The sequence below is a fragment of the Opisthocomus hoazin genome, chromosome 8, assembly GCF_030867145.1.
Source record: "Opisthocomus hoazin isolate bOpiHoa1 chromosome 8, bOpiHoa1.hap1, whole genome shotgun sequence".
In the NCBI taxonomy this organism is placed as follows: domain Eukaryota; kingdom Metazoa; phylum Chordata; class Aves; order Opisthocomiformes; family Opisthocomidae; genus Opisthocomus; species Opisthocomus hoazin.
This window is the reverse complement of record NC_134421.1, coordinates 33,237,588-33,260,294: the sequence shown is the minus strand read 5'-3', so window position 1 is coordinate 33,260,294 and position 22,707 is coordinate 33,237,588. Positions and strand designations below refer to the sequence as shown.

General features: G+C 39.6%; 1 protein-coding gene across 2 annotated transcripts in view; it reads right to left on the bottom strand.

The window, feature by feature from the left end:
* Positions 1-22,707, bottom strand: part of PTPRR (protein tyrosine phosphatase receptor type R) — a 161,475-nt gene that overhangs the window by 66,528 nt on the left and 72,240 nt on the right. For both annotated transcript variants that reach the window (XM_075428214.1, XM_075428215.1), the window contains exons 3-5: positions 16,265-16,378; positions 12,811-12,966; positions 5,012-5,122 (exon numbers count right to left, since the gene is read on the bottom strand). In XM_075428214.1, the coding sequence (XP_075284329.1) occupies positions 5,012-5,122; positions 12,811-12,966; positions 16,265-16,378 (381 nt within the window). The remainder of the gene's footprint in view (positions 1-5,011; positions 5,123-12,810; positions 12,967-16,264; positions 16,379-22,707) is intronic.

Below are 22,707 nucleotides of genomic sequence, written 5' to 3'. Positions count from 1 at the left end.
TTTTCCTCTGGTGATTGCTTTGGTTGCATTTGTTTCTGCTAACCCACAGATACACAGCTCAGATGTTCATGGTCATGACAATGATAACCATGTCTTCTTGTCACTGTTATATTTTGATATAGTTTAATCCCTTGGAGACACAGAGAATTATGTTTTTGACTTCCAAAAACCTGGACGAGTATTATTTCCTATCCTTTTAAATGCTCTATTATTAGACCCTAGGAAAAAAAGATAGCCTGCCACCAGCAGAAGCTGAAAAAAAGCTGAAGAACCACATTTAAACTAAGTGCTAACACACTTGCCTCAGAAAGTTTGGTCAGGGCCGTCATGTTTTTAATGAATTCCGGGTGAAAGTGAAACAAACAGGAATGGCCAAAAAGACAGCGATAAACCCCATCACCAAGCTCTGCAAAGAGTATAACTTAGTTGTACTCACTTTTCAAATCAGTTTAAACACATCATGGATGGAAACAGATATAAGCCCCTAAATCAGGAAAATTGGTGTTTTACTGATACCCCAGAAGATTCATTGTGGGGATAATCAAGAGGCATGAAGCAACTAACAACACAAATTACTGTTTTTCAGGACAATGTGGATCATATGTAATTTCTTCATGTATTAAGCCTAGGGTTCAAAGCCACAGTCCAAAAGGAAAGACAACTCTTCTTTCCTCCTCCTCTTTGACTCAGCCTATATGGAAGAATGACAGGGTGCTGACAGCATGACATTTACTCATGTCTCTGCTCAGATTTCTGCAAAGGAAAGCTGCCATGTTAGGCACTAGCTTGGCCAGCACCTCCTACCTACCCTTTCAAAATACCAGTGGAAACTGCTTTTGTTCATCTTCAGAGATCGACAGGAAATCCCAATGAGATAACTACGTCTCCCGAAGGAAGATCTTGGCAATGGCTGTGTGGAACAATGATATGAAAACTCATCTGACTAAAGATATTCAGGCACCCAGGACCGTGCACTAAAATCTCACAGAAACCATGGAAATTAACACAGTTTGCTCTAGTTAAAAGTGTTCTCTCTAACAAGGGCTTATCAACACATGTGAGGCCATGTGTGTATCTCTGCATGAGCAGAACTATTGTGCATGTGCACACTTAAGAAGAAAACTGACTAACAAAATTTCCCTCAAACCATGGATGAAAGAACAAAAATGTGACAGATGTTAGGTGTGTTGTTTGATGCATTACTGGGAGGCATTTGGATACCATGATTTGAATGAATATAAAAAGTTCTGTAGAAGCAGAATAAGAGAATTCAGAAAATCTAGGACTGCTTTATACACAAAGCCGTAGTTTCATGTTGGTTTAAATACTCTTGCAGTATGATTAAAATATGTACCTTTAATTTTACTTTAAATCTCTAACCTGGTAAAAGCTGAACTTGCTGAGCTGATACTAGCTAGCTATATATATTCTATAATCAAAGTGCTTTCCGAAGTCCTGCATCATTTTATGAGTCCTGAAACTTTTAATTTTAAGAACAAGCAACAGGTGATGTGAAAAAATGGATGCTTAAATGCATGTTTTTGTTATTCAATATTATTCTTGTTAAAGAAATTCTGAAATACAATAATTAAGCTGAAAAAATATTTATCATTTAAGTAGCCATCTGCCCAAAAGATCAAATAACTGTTCATAATGCTTAAAACACCCAAGACAGTAGTAAAAATTTAGATTCTCACAATTTTGGTGACAAGGTAAAGTTCATGGAATTATAGAATGGTTTGTGTCAGAATGGACCTTTAAAGATCACCTAGTCCACCCCCCCTGCCATATGCAGGGACATCTTTCACATGTCATGTTGCCCAAAGTTCATTTCTTTTATTATTTTAAATGAAAAAAAATCCTGGTTTTGATTTTTTTTTCTTAAGTGGGAAAAAGAAAAGCATTTAGAAACCCCTTTCTTCACAACTAGCTACAAATATTCCATAATCTGAAAGTGATACTTCCAGACTACTCAACAGATACTTATACATAAATATTTAAAAACAAAAAAGGATATGCAAATACATTGATTTATTAAAACAGACAAAATTACTAAAAAATGTACTAGCAAATAATTTAACCCATTGTCAAATATTGTGTTATTTGTTAAATTTAGTGATGGCTCAATTATTTGTCTGTCTATGTAAAATAAAAAATACAGTGACTTGTTTTACACATAGGAGTGCTAAAAATATTTATTCCTACTTAGTACGTTACTTGGCAGAATTTATGGATGAGGTACAATGTTCCCAGTGGAAGTGAGCCCGTAGTCAGGCCCACTGACAAGTACAGCAATGAGCTGTGTTGGCATCCACATATGATGAATCCCTCCTGGGATGCAAGAGGTTCACATACAGTGACAATGAGGACTAGCTGAGTAAATACATAAAGCAACCTCAGAGGTACAATTTAGAAGTCCGAATTTAGCTCATGTGCTGCTGTATTTCACTGTTTAGCAACACAGCTCACTGCAGATTTTTATGTACACAGGCCAGGTATTTGTTAAATGTTGTCCAAACATGAAGAAGCCTAAAAGCTATTAATGCACAGCACTCTCTCAGCACAGAGAAGCATCATGGTTTGTAAAACCCAGCGAAGAGACAAGGCTGCATGTTTTACAGTTTCTGTAGTGATTACACAGAACAAAGTACTAACGCTGACAGTTCAGCTGCCTTACATGCAACACTGTTCATCATCATTATCATCACTTCAAGTGATGATCCTACTCCACACTTCCAAAGGACAGTTCCAAGTCATCTACAGATGCAAGCAAAGCTTTCTGATTCAGACCCTCTAAACTACAAATAATCATGTAAGGACTAAAAGGTGCCTACCCCATAGCTTTAAAAAAAGACACCTCATTTTGGTGGTCTCACATGTTGGCTGCAGCCAAAGCCACTTAGGATCAGCCTAATGCCTTGTGCTAAAGCTGAATGTCTTATAGACTGCAATGGCTGAATTTGAAATACTGAATTCCTACTTTTCATAAATCTACCACTCTGACACATATGAAGTGGGATGAAAACCGATGTCTGCTGTTTGTTAGCCTCACAGATTGCACATACTCCATGTATCAGCAGGTCCTGGAAAATTTGAAGCAGTGTCCTTTCACATGGTCTAAAGAGAAGCCCACATAAAGATGCACGTTGGAGCCAGGAGGGGACAGAAAGGGGAATGCCTGCTGAAAAGGCCACAGCGTCATTCATAGTAAATCCATCTGGAAGGGAGTTCAAGGAGTCTACTAGTCTTTCCCTTTGTGCAAACTCCAGATAAGCTATACCCAAACTATTCCTGACAGATGCTAGCCTAAAACCTTAACACATGAAAACTCCTGAGCTTCCCCAAGCAATGCACTCCAGGGGCTAGTGACCCATGTGATAACAAAGTTCTTGCTAATGAGTCAGCCAAATCACACTTTGAAAAAATTTTCTTCTTTTCCTAGCTGCAGTGGAGAAAGTATTATTTTCTTCCTTACCACAGCTTTTGACATCTTTCCATGTGTGAAAACTATCATGTTTCTCATGTTCTTCTTTTCTCTATTGTAAATAACCCAAATTGTTTCATGTCTTCTGTATCTCTGATCACTCTGGTATCTCCTCCCTATTGTAATTGCCTGACATTTTTCACAGGTGTGGTACCCTAGAGAGACCACAGAGTATAAAATGCGACGCTATAACCAAATTATTACCAGAGCCAAGTCAAATGCAAATCTTAGAGATTATATCCTCATTTACACATCCCAGGGCAAGAAACGTATTTTATGTAACAACATGATGTTACTCATTTACTTCAGTGTATGCTCTGAGGCACTGCTGGGACCTTTCCTACAGAACTGTTGCTTTGCTACGTACTTCCCACATTGTATGATTAGAGTTCTCGTCCCTGCTGAGCAGCGTTCTTGTTACTTCCCCTCTTTACACCAGCATCTTAGGAATATTTTAAGTGCTGATGCTGTCCTCCACAATGTTTGCAAATCCCAATGCCATCTACAGATTCCAAATAATTAATGAAACTATTGTGTAGTACCAGGACAAGGACAGACAGTATTTTCTATATCCTGTCAGTTAAACAGTCAATAACGACCACGATATCTGCTTCTCCAAAGTAAAAAGTCTGAGTAAAAGTTAGCACTTCTGGAGTTTCTCTCCTATTTTTGAGTGAGAGGGCATGGAGAAATGGAGATGATTAGGAAGCAGATGCTACATAAAGAAAAGAAAGAAAAATATTTTAAAAGACTCCAAGAGACTATTCATTCATAAATGCTGAGAACTGTCATAGAATTCAATAAACCCTTACGTACCACAGAATAAATATACAATTCAGAGAAGGAAAACATGTGAGATACAAGATTTGAAAAAATGCAAATATTACCCTGTGAAAGTTAATGGTGGTGTAGTGTTGTTTATCTTCTATGTGACCCTTGTGCATCTCGTATTCAATGTATTAGAAGTATGTCTAATGCTCAGAAACCTGTCCACTGAACTCACTACAATGTGAATGGCAAAAAGTTGTTCAAAAATATGATTGCTCCTTCATGTACTTACTAGTCATTTCAGTTTAAAATTTGTATATTCGGTAAATGAACACCAACACATACTCTAACAGCTGTGCATTGACAATATTGTATCAATGCGGTGTTGTTTTTACTATCCAATAAAACTGAAATACAGGCAGTTAATGTGACTTCAGGGATCATGGGACCTTAATAAGAAGGTTAAGAATTCATCAGTCACGTCACTACACAGTTACTCTGCAGATTTAAGAGCCCACTATTTATGTCTTCAGCTTACTTCTGGTTACATTCTTCAAATGGACTCAAAATATATCAAGAAATGTAGTTCTTCAAGCTTTGGCTTCACAGCATTATGAGAGTGACCAACTCTTACCTTGTAGCTCAGGCTTTAACAGCTTTGAGCAAACACCTCCCATGTAAAGAATGCTTGACTCTACCTTTCAGATTGAGAAAAGCAAGAAGTAAAGAACAACAAAAACAGGTAAAAAGGAAACTTACCATTAAACAAGTTACTAGAATGACAAAGATGCTGAGGAATATGACAACAGCATAAAATCCTTCTTTGCTCCAGATTTTGTCTGCTTCACGCTGACCTTGCAACACATTTTTCTTTTTTAAGCAATAAAACAGAAAGAGGAAGAGAAAAAAGTTACACACTAGCATGCACAGATTAAATAGTTCTCGTCAGGCATTAATCACCCTCCTCAGCTTCATCACAGTTCACATTCCACAGTATATGGCACCCACTTTGAACGCTGCTCTTTGCACACTCACCTCGGCTACGCACCCCGCTGGCACTCCGTGTGCCCGCGGGTACGAACAGGGGTCCTAATGCTATGTGAGATTGTCTAAGACCTTCTTCCACGGCTGCTGAGATAGTCCTCCAAGAGCAGTCACGGGCTGGTTGGAGGTAAGCCAACAAGGCTTGTGGTCCTTCTTGGAAACTACCTGGCTCATCAGGTAAACGGGCAGTGCTCCCACGCCGGTTGCAGGAACCACACGCCCTGCCTCTTTCTCCCCAGTGCTTATCTCCGGCCCCACCACCTGTGTGCCAGCCACAGGAATGTTTACACTCGACACGGGAGCAAAGAGCAGGTCACTTGCCGGTGTGCCTTCGTGAGCTAGGAAGCCCTGACACTGTCACCTGTAGATTACATACACACATACATGTGCATATACAAAAAATTCCAATTATGCTGGAAGTAATCTCATTATGTGTCTATCTCTCATTCTGATTATGTTTACAGTAATCTCATTATCTTTGAGTTCCTGCTGATAGTACATTTCTAAAACAGCTGTGCACACTAAAATTTCCAGAACTCCTGGGGATTATGAAATAATGATAATTGTAAAAGCATTTATTTTTGGCTTTATAGCAGTGTTGGGACTTGGTTGGGCTATTAAATTACCAGAATTTCACTAAGTTTCCAAATAGAGATTCGGTAGTAGAAACAGGGTACATGTACCCTCAGTCTAACTGCAATGTAATATTTAGAATAAAGCATGTATTCTTGTGTTTCCGCAACAGCAGTTCAGTAGACATCACTCTCCCAATCTCCGCCCATTTGCTTTTCTTTTCTTAATTGTGCATTTTCAGTACAGTTCTCGGACTGAGTAAAAACATCTTCAATTTCTGTTTCCACTGCAAATATTTGAGGTCTTAGTGTTCCATCTTCCCTGAAATTCTCTAATGACTTTAATTAAACTTCTTGTTTAGCTAGTCAGCTGTCTTCCCATCTCAAGGTGGCCTTTTTTCCTCTCCGGGGACATTGTGTAAGAGGACTGGGAGTTATCCACAGTGGAAAGAGTTCTTCCGTTTAAAGACGAGTGGCTGCCCACTGGACCTGTGTAACCCTCTAGCACTTTACATGGGTACACTTCATGCTCCAACATCTGCTCAGTCACCAATTAGCCTGCTCTTTTGAACAGGTAATCCATCAAGGAAACTCCTTGTGTCCATCAGCCTCCCAAACATAGGTAGTCCTGATGAAGTTGAATTCATGTGGAAGGGCTTGCTGAGGAGGAGAGAGCATGGCCTGAAGAAGAAATGACAAGCTGACAAAAACCTGCTGCATGCTGGATCCCAATATAGTTTTCATGGTCTTTTCAGCACAGGTTTACACCCTGCTTACTTTGAAAAAGGTCAGGGCAATGCAGATTAAAGTCAATGCAGATGCAAGATAATTCACAGATCATACTGTCACAAAGTGCAAACGTTTAGCGAAGTCTTTAGTGGCATGGTGAATTTACAGAGACTTGCATGCTAAAAAAAACACATGTGTATAACCGGGAGTTGACTGCTTTAGGAATGAAGGCATAACAAAGAGTTTTCTCTGCAAGTCATAGCCCTAGAGACCAGAGTGGAAATACTTTACCCCCTTCTGCTAAACTACAGAAACAGACCTTTTAAAGTTAGTGTAGTGTGTGTGTCTGTGTAATCATTCGGTGTTTCATGATCTGGGCTTAAAAGGATTGCAGGTATTAACAGATTAACAAGGTTTATAAGTGTTAGCCGTGTGTTTAGTGAGCAAGTCATAAACCTGGACTTTCAAAGACAAGCTGGAAATCTTGCCAAATATTTCTGCTAAAATTGTTCCTGGACATATTCAAACAGCGTTGACACTCTAACGGGGTGCAGCTCTCTGTGCAATCTGCTGCCTCAGCACAGCAAGGTTATTCTGCTGTGCTCATGGCACAGGACTCGGGTCCCAGTACTGGCTCAGAGCCCAAATCTGCAGCTGCTCTGCACTCAGGACTGCTCCTGTTGAGCTCCATGGGAATCCCACGGCGACTGCAGCAGCTATAAACTATAAACTACGTGCTTGACCCTGGGTAGGTTACCTGATGGCTTTCCGGTGTTTCAGATCTCTCAGGAGGAAATCCAGATAAGAAACAAGAGTTGAAGGAGTATGGACCATGCTGACCTTTTGTAAGGGAGTAAATGACGTTTTTTGTACCTTTTCATAGAAAGGACAAATACACTAAAAAGTAAATGGAGAGCTAATAGGATTTTTTGACTCAATGGGTGAGAGACTTTAACTGTGATTCATTATTGTCTCAAAACTTTAAAAATATTTTATAATAGACTTTGTATACGTAACTGAGTCTAAGAGAATTAATCTCTATTATGTCTGTCCAATGATACATGTGTTCAGGATATGTCTTCCCCGATATATCTTTGAAATAATAAAGTTCAAAAATATTAACAAATGCTGTGAAAAGGGTAAAAAAATATATGCCACAACTCAACTATATCTGACACACCATTTTGAAACAGTTTAGTAGTACCTTCACCTAACCAAGAAAATCTGCCCCCCGCATTTAACTGCAGGGCAGGACAGCAGAATCATTGCTTAAGCTGCTCCCTTATGACAGAAGAGGCTGGGACCTGCAGTAACTGAGTCATCTCATGCCCATGATAAGGAATCGCTTTCTGAAACGTCATTGCTGCTCATTCAGAACTTTGTTCCTCGGTCTGAGAGAACTGATAAGTGGGATGGCAGCTGCCACACTCACTACAAATTGTGACAGCCAGGAAACAAAGCTTTCAAGGTGGCCAAATGCTAGGGAAAAAGCAAAAAAGAGAGGGTTTCTGTCCATGACCATGGGCAATGAGCCTCCTGCACGGAGGCTCCTGCTGTGTCTCAGTCGACTGATATTGCTCCACATTTCTCTCACTCGGTTTGGAATCTTTTCCTGCCTGAGAAACCGCTAAGATTTTTGGATAGTTTTAAGGAGTGGGAATGTACCACTGCTGTCAGAGGGCAGGAAGATAAACTAAGAGCAGGCTGCAAAAAGCCACAGCTGATAAGGGCGGGGGAACACCAGGGCAGGTGGAATGGCAGGGGAGTTATAGCAGCTCAGGCACCATCAGGTCCCAGAGCAGACCTGGCTACAGGGAGGAAGGCTCATCATCATGTACATCATCAAGAGCATCATCCCCCAGTGTCTGACTCCATTCCCTAAGGTGCCTCCACAATCAGGTGAGTCATCCAGGCAGAATTAGCCAGCTTCATGTAAACAGTTTAAATTCAGCATAATTCAGGATGGGGAAGCATCAATGTACTCTTAATAATCCCGTGCTATCACTAACCTTACTGAAGAGTGCCTGCACAGGTATCTGCTTTGCTCTGAACTGTAACAAATGGGTATAGAAAAATGATTTTTTCTAACCTTTTTTTTTTTTCTTTTTTTTTTTTTTTTAAAGAAAAGACATTAAAAACCCACTCTGGCCTTTCTGGTCTTATGGAAAACTAGTGAATTATTTCTGTAAACAAGTAAAATGAGCTGTCAGCTTTTGATAATAACAAGAGAGACATTGAAGTAGTCACTGTAAAATCTGTGACTGAAAGATCCTGCTGAGGTATCAGGAGCTGCCAAGAAAGGTAATTCTTCACTGGAAAATAGGTGAATTTGCAGACTGGTTCAGTTAACCCCTATTAGTTTCTTGGGCTGAAACACTAACGAAAGCACAGCAAGCTGCACTTCTGGGCTCAGAGGAAAGCTTACAGGGAGCTAGGGATCAAACATGAGATTAAAAAGGGTTCATCAAAGTTCACACTGAGTTGCTTTGTTTTTTCTGCTATTTTAACTCTGTTAGCTAAGGCAGGTTAGGAAAGTCTGCCAAGAAATCACTTCCACCCCTGGTGAAAACACGCAGGAAAGTGGGTGACCTCTCCGACTCCCAGGACACTGGATAATAGCCACTCAGCATCTCCCGTGACAAAGTCTCCCCAAAGACTCTACCTTACCAACAATGAAGCGTTGTGATTTCATGTTGAGGCCGGCAGGCCTACAGGGCTCCTGTCCCTGCCATGGAGCTCCAGGTGTGCCCGTGCGGGCACAACGCCTTGCCTGATCACAGGAGCACGTCCTTCTACTCTGCTTTGTTCCCGGTCTAGGCTGCTGTAATTTCTAAGCTATTGGTTTTGATCACTTGTCTTTGCAATGACTTACGGTTTCTGTATGCTTTAAGTACATGATTGCTTCCTTTGATTTCTTCTCTAAGAAGTTAATATCACACACTTCAAAGGCAACCAACAGAAGCCTTTTGCAAGGAGACTGTAATGGTACATTTCGGGATTGCGTAATTTTGGCACGAACTCTGGAAATTTCTCCTTTAGTGCCACATCTCCCAGCTGGCAGTTATCTTGTCTCTCAAAAGACAGAGACTCTTATTTACTTGCTGTAACTTCATTTTTTTTTGTCGTTCAAAACCACTTCGAGTTCTCTTCCACTCTACTAAGCTCTGAAATTCAGTAGTATATTCTTTTTTCTCTGAGCACAATTTAAAGACATTAGGAAGTCAGGATTCCCACACCATAATAACAGGCACTGCTCCAGTCATTGAATTTATTCCCACCAACAAGCACGAATTCGGTAGTTTTTTTCTGGGGAAGTCTGCTCCTGGCCCTGATATACACCGTGGAGCAGAGCACAATCCTAGAATCTCATTTCAGAGACAAACTTTAGACCATAGCAAAAGCACAAATGCTACAACTACAATAGGCCATGGGAAGAGAAAGAACATATGGAAGGTATTGCCCTGAAATTGCAACGACTCCATTACCTTAAATTTTCACATTCCTACAGGTACATATCCCGTTCTACACCAGGCAACAAAGGACTCAGTTCCTACAGCAAAGGCGTCTAGGGAAACTGCTCTTTCAGCTACTGCAGAATAAGAAACTGGGATAGGAATTTTGAGACAGACAATTTAATTGAAAATAGATCAATCAGTGGTTAATGCAGCAGCAGATGTGAACTGGCAAATTATTACTGCAATAAATGGCAATGTACTTCCAGACACCTACATCCACCGAGACTTTTGCTATATATGGTATCTCATGGGCTAAGACTTTAAGCAGAAATCTTCAGTTTTCCACTTGGGTTTTCCTACACAATCTTGGTAAAATTTTTTAGGACAGGGTAATCTCCCCAATCATTAATTCTCTACAGATGGGCTCTAGTTTAAGCTAAGTCTTGTTAGAAAGAGTCAACCAAGCAATCTCAGGAGAGTTATTTGAGAGATGAGATGAACTGTCTGCTGAACATATCTCTTTCCTGCTGTTTACTGTAGAGAGAGCCAGTAGACCTTCAAGCCTCAGGCAGCTCATACGGACATGGGCAGCTAAAAAAGGAGACAAATTCCAGCCCTAACACACCTGTGTCACCCACCCATCTAGAAAGATGTGGATAATGCTTCCTTTCTGCATTGATAACACATATACAATACTTGATGTGAAGATTTCAGACTTTTTGGTGGAAGAGTCTATGGTTTATTAGCTCATGATTTAATTAGAATTGATATCAGGAATACATACACACAATGGGTAAAATAATGTGTCAAAGCTATGTAAAGCTTCATATAACCACATCTTCCTTCAAAGGTTTTCCTGTTTTGATTTTCTTTGCTGTTACTTTGGAGTGACTTATTCTTAGAGCAAGTTGAGAGAAGAGTAAATAACTGGTTAGTAGCTGAGCAAGTAAAGATTATATGTTGTTGTCTTTTAGCTGCTGTTCCCTGTGAATTCTTACACATATCAACAATTTATCGAGATCCAAAAGGAATACCTGTGAGTGTAAAACTGCATGATTTTTTCAGGATCAGGGCCTTAGCTGTTAATTTGCTAGCAACTGAAATATTAAAATAATCTCTTGTTTTTCCAACAATATTAGAAGGAGTTAGAGTCTGCATAACTTTCAATCTAATAATCCATTTCTAAATTATTTCAACTGGTTGTCTAGATTTTTTTTTTCCAGAGAGAAAATTCAAATATCTGAGAACTCCAGGTTATTGAAACGTATCTAACTCAAGATAAGATCTTCAGTTTAGCACTGTGTTTTTTTCCAGCATCTCTTCATAGCTTGATGACATTTCTCCTTTCATCTGTTATTCAGATATGTTCTTTCCCATGTCTACCTGAAGTGTTATTTGTAACCGAAAAACTTGGAACAGACAATTGCATCTATCACAGCCATCAGATTCACATGCTTCAGTAACTAAGGAAATTCTGACCTAGAGGAAGCTTAGCTCAGGTTACTGATGGGCAATACAAACACCTGATTTGACATTCAGACAGCACAGCTTGACTTCATTTTGTATTAGAACAGCTAAAACCTGAGAATCCACTTATTTCGTAGTGGCAGGCTGCTGTAGTAGAGCATGTAAAATTGCATTAAATTGGCTCTGGTTTGATGTTTCACTTTTGTACCGAAGACATCTTCCAGATTCTTAAACAGAGTTAGAGTACTGAAAATGAGCAAAAGCATTTCTAATCAGTAGAAATATGGGTGAACATAACAGCCAGTATTAACTCAGCAATGGCTCAAACATAGGTCTGGATGTAAAAAAAAAAACAGGAAATCTTTCCCCATAGGAGGAAACAGAGCCCACCAGAACCTCTCCTTTTTTTCTGCTTCTTTGGACAAAGACATCTCCTCTGCCAAATGGAAGCTTCCATGAAAAATGCTGATTCTTGATAACGTGTTCAAAGTTGTTCTGACATCACACTAAATTCTGAGAGTATTTACATGTAGGTAAGGTCTTCTAAGACACTGAATAAAATGCAAAGTGATGTGACCATGTCCATGAGCTCAGTGGCTTCCTTTCCTAAAGCGCTTTGCTTTTTTTCATTTGCTGTGCATAGCTCAAGTGGTCAGACCAGAATTACATGTCCATCTCATTGGTAATGTCTGGGACACTGTGGAGATGGCAGTGCAGTCTTTGCTTTGAAATAGGGTTTTTTTTCCAAAAAATTGAAGTAGTCATCCAAATAGTAGCTATAAGTTTGATTTTTTGCCCTCTTTTTGGAGCAGGTAAACAAAATAAATCTTTCACTTCTCCTGAGAATAGAAAGCAGCACGTGTACAACGTACCAACTCAGTTTTTCAAATACATGTCAGACAGAAGTTACGCAGGTAGTAATGCTCACACCTGACATCTGCATTTCGTTTATCTCTCTACTGAAATTGTTATAGCTGCCAACCCACATTAATAGACCGAAAGTCCTTGGGCCCACTTTCTTTATGGCAACTGATGCATGCTTAGGAACTAAACTCTGATTTCAGGGGTAGCCCAGCTGTGTGAAGAGGAGCTGGACATTAATGCTTACATAGCCTAACAAAGCACTACTCAAGTAATTCCATGGGGCTAGATGTATAATTGCCTTATAGTAGTAATGCATCTTAGCTTATACATTTCTTGCTTCATGCTTGAGAACCTCTGCCTGTAGACTATCAGCAATGTAATAACTGTAATCTGTAACAAAGTACAGGTTAGAAAATTTATAACCAACCTCAGGGGAGACCTCTGTTATTCCAAACTGGGATAAACTCTCATGCAAAATATTGATATTAAGGGAACGCAGCACTTCTTCAGATGGGAGTGCCTCAGAAATTCCTGGCTTTCTGTTCAGTGGGGACACAAACAGCTCCACACAGTTCTTCTTCCCCTAGGAAAATAAAAAAATATGCAGAATCATAGGAAAGGTCCGAGATTAGATAATAACTTCTGTCTATAGATTGTAACTATAATTCCAAAACCAGAAGCATAGAATATGAAGACTGCAACCTTTTCTGTGAGGAGAGTATGCCTGTTCCCTGACCCCTTAAATCTCAGCTGACTCTGAAAGAAAATGCAGATGACATACGTAAGCACGTGTGCTTTGTCTCGTTCACTATTGACAAGGTACCGCCTTCCTGAGTCTAGTACCATTGAACAAGACAAGTCAATGTAACGTGGTGAGGGGAGGAGCCATGGGATGGGGTCAAAGGCGAAGTACCAGCAGGGATTTTAGCAGATAGTTCACCAGATCTGAGATGAAATGGAAGTGCCATTTTAGGTGGTGGTCCTTAAACACGAATGCTTACTATAGTGCTGTGGTATTTTGGCTATCTATTCTAATCCCATGTCAACACGTTGCAGACACGTATCACAATGAAGTATAAAGTCCTTTTAGTCAACTGCAGAGCAACTCCTTGAAGTGGCACAACAGAAAGAAAGGACCAGAAAAGCTTTGTTTACATTTAATGGGTAAGCTGAGAAGGCTACTTTCCCCTCTATTAATTACTGCCCTTCTATTAATTACTGCCCTGGTGTCTTTGATGCAGTCCTGGTAGCCCAAGGGATGCTGTATTAGAGATGTTAATGATGCTCACCCTGTTGCAAGGGAGCAAAAGGAGAGACTGTCAGAGGGTTCCTCTGGTTGGGATAGACTAGAACAGCACCTAAGACCAGTGCTCCGGATGGTGCTGATGTCCAAATAGGATGTGGGAACCTGGGCTGTCCAGGGCTATGGCCAGCTTAGCTGAGGCTGTGATGTAGAGTGCAGACCTGGGGGGTATTCTACGTACGCAAGGTATGCATGGAGCTTCTACCTGCATTGCTGCCTGTGCAGGCAAGAACCTCACCACTCTGGTTATTCGCTATTGATCATTATGGGGTGAGAGAGATCAGTTCAAATCTGGAAAATCCTGATTTCCCCTGCCTCCTTCTCCTCACCTCAAATGTGCATCATTACTGAAGTGAAGAAAAAGACATCTTTTGCTATTCTTAAAATATCTCGGTTTGCATTCAGAAGTAGACCTGCATAGGAAGGGATTATTTCAAACACGTTTACCCTATTTTGCGCTCTGTTCTCTCACACGTGTCTCTGGTCCATCTGCTTGAAAAGATTGGTGAGGACATTGGCTACTGGTGGGACTGGGCATTTTTCAGTGGGACTAATCAGATCAGCAGGGCTATAAGGAGTGAAAACAGACCCACAGGTCTGGAGCGTCTGTTCAGGACAGAGACTTTCATCAGGCTGAAGAAGCTGGTTTGAGGCTCTGGTCCTGCTTCATTTCTGATGTGGTTAGATGGCTGGTTCTGGGTGTAGGTGGCAGGCACAAGGCAAGGCTTGGTGGGGATGCAGCATTCCCAGCGTTTCACACCTCCTCTATTTAGGAGTTCCTCTGCCCATTAGAAGGCCTTTAAGGGAAGAGGATTTACTGGAAAGGTTGAGACAACACTAGAAACGTCCAGTTAATATCGCCTGGCACACTGTGTGTTGTTATATGTAAGAGGAAGGCAGGCCCTCTGCTCTCCCTGTGCTCAACCACATCCTGGCTGCTAGGCTCCTGATCGCTTCTGAGAGCTGCTCGCTTAGGAGGGAGTCAGCTTACCTCAGTCATCTAAACTACCTCCAAATTCAGCGGAGAGACACTGGCATCTCTAGAGAATTATTTAATCCACCCTAAAATAATCTCTCCTCCTCCAATTACCCTTCTGTACATTGCTTCTACAGGGAGCCTAGATGAGTAGCTTAGACTAGGCTGAAGTGAGGTGAGATGAATTTTGATGTGCCCTGTTTGCTTGCTAGCACTCTGCATGAGAGGAATGGTCTCATGTTAGAAAGATGCAAAGTGGGAATGTCTCCTAAGGTATATTTTTCTTGCTTGCACATTTTGACTATGTGTGATGATTAGAGCGAATAGGGCAAAATTTTGCTTTCTTTCTTATATCACAAAAATATTAACTCACAGCAGACTTTTACGGATGTTGAGAAGACTAATTAATTAATAGTATTTCCTGTATTCAGAGTTATATGCAGGTGCAAAATGACATTACCTCTTCTCTTAGATCACAAACGTGAGGAGAAAGGGAAAAGCTATGGAGCCAGTAGGAAAATAAACAGAATATTTCCTCTGCCTAGTTACATAATTTCCACAGACCATAGTAAGAAATTTACTAAATAACTTAGTATGTTGAAATACACATCCCAAACGCTGGAACATTTTCATTTCATTGTGTTTTTCTCTGAATATGTCTTGCAACCTTTCACTCTGCTTAATACAGAGGACAAAGGAGATTTAGCATCACTTGTCATGAATAAGTGACATCCCTGGTGAACATGAAAAGGACTGCTTTGGATTCCCATTGATCTTTTCTGCTGTGCTTCTTGAGTGATCCTTTCTCACAGAGACATTATTTGAAGGAGTTTTATAATCCTTTTTGATGTATACAATCCTATCAAGCTGTCAAGGCAGGAAATACTTCTATGCTGAACCTGTCTGTTTTCTTCCCTAATATTCAGCCTGCACATAGAATAAAATAAAATAACTCTTCTTCCCTCTGCAACATCAGTTGAATGGTAGCAATACACATGTGATGTTGGGTTTTTTTGCTTCATGGCAAAACTGTCAAGAATATATGTTCTTAACCATACACAGAAAAGCATACAGTGACAATTGCATTTAAAAAGTCTTTGTTGCTAGAACCAAATTTCTCGTCATCTTTTGTAAATATGATACCACAGTTTACAAGCTCATTTCTGAGCATAGATTGTTGCAGTTGAATAGCAAAACATTAATATTAATATTGTGAGAAGACTTTTAATTTACTAATGGAAAGTCTGAGGATAAATTGTGAAGATGCCTTTGAAAGGCAGAATGATATGTATTTTTTGAGCATTTCAACCTTTGAGAAAGAAAACATGATTGTTTCTTAATGAACGTGATGTAGAACTACATTGAAATGAAAACTAAGGCATAAGCAATCTGCTTATGAATAGGACACTTAGACTGTAGCTGAGAATGGCTTCCTTTCAAAAGAAAATTCAAATCATTTTTTGTAGTCCAGTTAAAAAAAATTGGAAAAAAGTATTTTTCTGTCCTATTTTATTGCCCTTTTCCATAGTGACAGTAAAATAAATTTAAGAGAATTCAAAATAACCAGGTATATTTTATTATACACAGCCCTTTGATACTTACAATGAGTCTGTTGATGTGAACTTGCTGAGGTAACAGTCCCAGTGCTGCTGCCACTCCTTGGCGAAATATCCGAAGCAATGTGATATTCAGCTTGTTTACGTCCATTTGCAGTGCCTGAAAAACACAACCAGTTCAAATGAACTCCTTCCTCAACGCATTCAGTTCTCTAAATGACTGATCCCTGGGACTCTGGTAATTGGTTTTTTTCCCAGAAAAATAACCTGTGGAATTGACTTGCTTGACAATATGGAATAAGTGCAAAGCAACATTTAAGCATCTTTAATGCGGCTCATTAGCAAAGTGCCACCTTTCCTCAACTACATTGAAAATAGGTTCCAGAGGTTTTAGGTGAAAGTCCTTGGACAAGTCACAGTTTTCAAGATAACACAATTACTACATTAAAAATGGAAGTCAAGCATTAAACATCATTTGATGTTGGATTTAGACAACAAAGACTTGTTTTGAATATTATCTTAACATTTCTCTCTGCAGGTGAATAATTAGGAATAGTGAAATTATAGAATTTTAATCTTATTTAGTGGTTTCTGAGATCAAAAAAAATGAAACATTCTGGATACATTCCACATGCTTGAATTTCCTAAAACTTCCTCATGTGAGTTAGAGAATGCTATAATTCTCTGTAGAGACCAACAATATCACCGATGCACTTTCTTTCTCTGTGTTAGAATCATAGTAAAATTTAAATGTTTCCTCAAGTTCAAATCCTTCCTGTGACATCAGGGGAATTTTACCCAGGAAATAATTTAGGTTCATATCTTCTGTTTCCAAGAAGACTCAGATATGGGGTCTTCACATGATGCCTGGCAGCCAGTACTTCGATGTGGTACTTTGTGGTCCTGTTCTTCGCTTCCATATCCCCTTTGCAGGCAATATGTAGTGGAGAAGAGAGGGAAGAGGAGCATGTCAAATGGTCCCAGACGGCGTCCAGTGTTTCTGGCAACTTCTGACTTAGGAAGTTAGTAAGTTCTGACTGAACTGGTTGCCTTGAGCTGAAAAAGGCTTTTTATTATCAGCTTCCTATTTAGAGTTAAAGGCCAGCTTACTGCTCTGAGGATCCAACCAAGTATTCTTCCTTCCTAACCAGAGCTGCATAAAGAAAGTTAAATATCCGTGGGTCAGACATCACACTGGGAATATGGTTATGTTCTAGAAAGAAATGTAACTTTTTTCTCAAAGAAAAACAGCATCACAAATTTTGACTGTTATTCTTTATGTATCAGTAAGTATTTATAAGTTATGATGTAAAACCATAAAATATTTGCTTTCCTTTTCCACTGTCAATTTGATTTTTCCATCAGTACTCAGTGTTTTTCGTTTTTTCCCTTTTTCTCATTTTTTACACCAATGGAATTGTCAGGTCTTGATACATCAACACAGATCTGCTCTCACAACACAGCTGATCTTTGACTCAGCTGGAAGTATTATAAGAATCTTCAATTTAAATTACCCTTTCTACCCTGGCATTTTCAAAATGCAAAATCTTCTTCTCTTTGCTTCTTCTTGAATTAGACAGAAATCCTGACTGGTTACAAAACTGCTCCAGTTTTGTCATTGAAACAGAGAAATGTCTTGAGAGGGGACATATGGATATCTAACAGAACTGAGCACCATTTCTTCTGTTCCCTAGTCTGGCTCGCTTGGGCCATGGCGCACCTGAGCAATACAGCAGACGAGATTTTGTTCGGAGCTGTGAAGCCGTGGCTGCACTGAAAGCCAACAGCCTGGTCTGAGGATCGTTGGTAAATGAGAAAAGGAGCTGTTGCTGAAGTAGGAAGGCTGTCACGAGGGTCCCTATAGATCCATCAGGTTGCTATAAAGAGTGTGAAACTGCTTGTCCAAGTCAGCGACGCCGAGTTATGGGAATACTGCTAACTGTTGTTACTGAGCAAAATTAGCAGCCATAAAATAAAAATACATTCACTTAAACATACTTGAGCCAGGGATCAGATCACATTAATAGGGGTGTTGTTAAACAGTGTGTTAAGAGCTCACTGGTAAAGACACAGGAATGAAACAGCCAGAAAAACATCCCGCTTCAGATGAAACAGAAGATCTTAAAGAGCCTATAAAGAGATAATAAGTTCCTATTGATTTTAGTATGCCAGGATTGTGGTTCTTCGTATCCAGGGGCAATAAAACTTGGTGAAAAGCCATTATCTTCAGGAGATTCACATTTCCTTCTACCAGGTCTGAATTTGGTCCACCATGTCCTATAACAAATAGCCATAAAAGGCTGCACAGCGCATGCATGTCTCTCTAACAGCTTTGTCTATATTGTCCTTGCTGGTTCTGAGGGAATCCTGAAGACGCAGCACTTGGACTGTCAGCCTGCTTAGAAAGTTCACCTGACCTTGCAGCTGAAGATTTCAGGACCCTTTTAGGAAAGTTGGTGGGAAGAAATTTGTCCTTAAGCCTCATCTCAGGGTGTTTATTGTGCAGCAATAAAGATTTTTTTTGTGACAATTCATCCAAAAAAACTCCAAGAAGTATCTGAGGAATTTTTATTATGAACCTTGCCTTGCTTTCCATTGAAGGTGTCTGTTTCTCAATTGCTGGTGTTAGTGTTAAGCTTAGTTCCTTGGCAATTATAGTAAAAATTATATAAGAGTATCATAGGCTGCCTTCTTCTACATCAGGCAGCACAAGAGAGTGCATTTGCCCCTTCTTATCAAGATGAAAGTTAGCAATCCAGAATCTGCCACTTTAGGAATGGGATTTATAACTCAGTGAAAGATAACGTATAATGTATAATGTATAGAAATGCTTGATGGGACCCTGAGAGCACCTGCTTTAGAGTGAGCAGCACATCAAAACGTACTCTTTGGTCTCTATTTTGCCCCCTTGTTTGCTTTTGATTTGTAAAAGCATAAAGCAGGAGTGGATCAGACTGTAGACACATCAAGTTCAGTATCTTGTGGCCAACCCTGAATGCTTATGGAAAACTATAGGAACAGGGCAAGACTGCATTCCCTTCCCAACTTTCAGCCTGCAAGATCCAGGCTAATTTACACCTACTCAGCACTAAAAGGCAATAGGTCTCCTCAATTACATGAATGTTATTATTAAACAGCCGATACTGACACCATCAAGATCTGGGATGAAGGCAACACTTGTGGGCATTTTACTTTCAACTCTGGCATGTGCCCTCATGCAGGTGACTGAAATTTAAGTCTGACCTGAGGGTCTGGAACAAAATTGCCTTTCTGCAAATTGCTAACAATGATAATTTTTGTTGAGAAAAGTTAGTCAGAGGAAGATAAAACAAAATAACAAGAAAGGAAGATAGAGAAGAGGAAGAAAAAATAAAGTCCTAATTACTCCTATCAGTAGAAAATTTCTAAAACATTATTAAACTTTGAATATTTTAATATTCATGTGCCATTCCGATGGCATGCCTATATACTGTGTTGATTATAGTCCATAAAGGTAAGAGATTAGGACAGAAAACTGATAACAGATGAACTACAAATGCAATAATGCCTGTACATTAGACAAACAATGTAAAATGTCATTAAGAAAATCACTCCTAGACTGGAAACCTGTACAGCCACTTACAGGTTATAATTACACAGCTAAAATCATTATGTTTTCTAACACACTCTGCAGTAAAACATGAAATTAACCCCTGTAATGTAAATCCATAGAAATAAATAAAACAAAGCATTAGCATAGATAGACAAGTCATGTCTTACTGTGTTCCTCTAGTTGCTCCTTTTGCTTTGGAAAAGAAAGGGCAGAAGCATCCCAGTTAGACAGCACTAATCATTTACCCTTTGCTCGTCTGCAGTGTTTATCATGGATTGCAACCTGCTCCCCAAGGAGCTTACAATTTTGAATCTGCTGCCGCTGTTGGCAATAGCGACTTGTTGAGCCTAGAGGCTAACGCCCTGGAGGACTCACTTGCCTGAGCCATTACCAACCTCAATATTGCAACTGTAGCGACAGTTTCTAGGTTTATCTGATCCAAGCAAAACAGCTAGTTTGAAGGGAAGGAGTTTTCTGCTTGTAGTGGAAAACTTGGGAAGACAGAGTTCCAGAAAAAGAAACTCGACACAGAAAAGCACCAAAGACCTTTCACATCAGAGATCCTACAAGGGCTTGTTGATAAAATTTTTCTTGTTGAAACAAAAAAAACCCCCAACAACATGAAAGGGATGAATATAGAACACAGTTTCTGGAATAATATTTTTAGGATAGCACAATAAATTATAATTTGCTAAGTCATATTCTGCTTCTCAAGAAAAATTCAGAGATGCCTCCCTTTCTTATCTTTGCCATATCACCACTGATATCCTCAAATATACTGTTCCTTTTCTATAGATGTGTTACTCTCCCTTAAACCCCTCCAGACCCTACTCCCACAGCTGTTTTCTCAAACCTCTAGCTAACCTGAATATATGGGAAGAAAAATAATCAAGGAGGAAGAAGGTTAAAGGTTGAATTGTAAGTCTTCACAATACTTTTATGCACAAAGAGTAAATCAGAAAATTATACATACCAGGAATTTTATGTGCTTATGGGTCATTGGGTAGTAAGTTCTGTTTTGTGCTAATACCAAAGAAAGGCAACTTTAAAGACAAAAATGAAACCAATCACCCCTATTTACTTAGGCCATATAAAAAGGATAGCTCAGAAAAGAATTGTCTTACCTGCATGTGGTCCACGTATTTGTTTATGTTTTAAGGAAGCCACTGAAAATGCTATAAAAAGCTTCTTGTGCTAAAGCAAATACTGGACTGTGGCCCGGCTGTGGGTCCCTCCATCTGAGCACCCTGCTCTGCTGCCTGCACAATGACAGTGTCTGCAGTTAATTAGTGTCACCGTGTGTCATCTTGCCACCCTCATCAGACAGCCTCAGCTGTACAACCGAAAAAGGATGTATTTATTAGGAGCGAAGGTGAAGGGGTTGGAGTCATATTTGTACAGCTTGGGTACAGGACTACAAAAAATATGGCAACAAATTGTGAAAATACCTGCATTTTCTCTTGTCTTCCCCTAAAATGCACTAGATTTGCCTTTCTGTTACTGTTCAGTAGCTTGATATTGCAGCTGCAGTGGACGTCATGTTGGCCCCTTTGGCTGGCTCAGCTGGCCTAATACACATCCACAGAGTAATCTGGCGTTTATAATATTCTATATGTCACAGCTCACACGGGTTTGGCATCTCATGTAGTCTGTGAATCTTGTGGGAGCCAGCCTGTGCTCAGCTTCTGATGCAGGTCAGCATTACGCAACCAGAACAAAGCATTCTGGCAAGCCGAGCCTCCGAAGGCACTTTGCCCTAAACCAAACTGGTGTTCGAGGTGGCATTCCCTTCTCTCCCATTTACCTCTCCACCTACAATGATTTCCTCAAGAGGAGAAACCTGCCCTTCTATGAAGACCACATTAAACTTTGATTTATGTCTGTAAACTAAGATAAAATTCTCCCAAGTATAAAATCAATTACTCTCGGTGATTATTTAAAGGAGTTGCGTGTTTCTGTGTGTTAGCAGTTGCCTGCAGTGACCTACTCAAGCTTTCATATATAATGCATTTCTGCTAAAACACAAAGTGACTAGAAATATAAATCTTGGGACATTTAAATTCTTCTAAGGTCAGAGAGTGATTATTGAAAAATTGGTAGAGGGAGTCTTGGCTATTCTGCAAAAAAGTGTAGTGAAAATCACCTGAAATAGCAGAAAAATTACAGGCACATGTTTGAATTTACAAGAACCAGTGAAAAGCATTGAGAAATGCTCTGGATCTGGAACCTGCTTCTAAGTCACCTGTTTTCTAATGAGGAGACACCGAGGCTGCAGAATCTGTGAAACAGTTCCAAATTTCCTATGTAGCCTGTGAAAATGCAAGTGTACTTGTCCAAAGACTATTTGGACGATGAGAAAAAGAACTCAAAATTGGTTCCATACAAATATCAAGAAAAAGTGATGGGAATGGGATACTTTGATTGCTTCAGTCCTGGTAATCCAGGGAATTCTTGTGTATTTGGATGTTGCTTTTCAAGATGTGACATTGTACTACTTCACTTGTAATTTTGATAGAGAAAAAGAAATGCACATCTTTTAAAGAAATTCTTTGTTTAAAGAAAGCATAATATTTCCTAGATTTATACATTTCTCATATAGCATTAAAGAAGAATTTTAGCTCTTGATGAATTTTTGATGAAAGTATATATATTTAAATATTTGCGTATGTTATTTATGCTCTCTGAAAGAAATCAAAGACAGAAGTAACACTAATGGGAAATCTAGGAATAATCTAATTAGTTAAGATTGCTGTATTGTCTCCCCCAGTACTGATTTTCAAGTGAATATGCATTAAAATGACAGAAAATAAAAATTTCTAAAAGAAGGATGTCTTTCACACACTGCAGTTAACCCATAGACCTTTTTACCCCAGGAAGCTACTAAGGCCAAAAGCTGA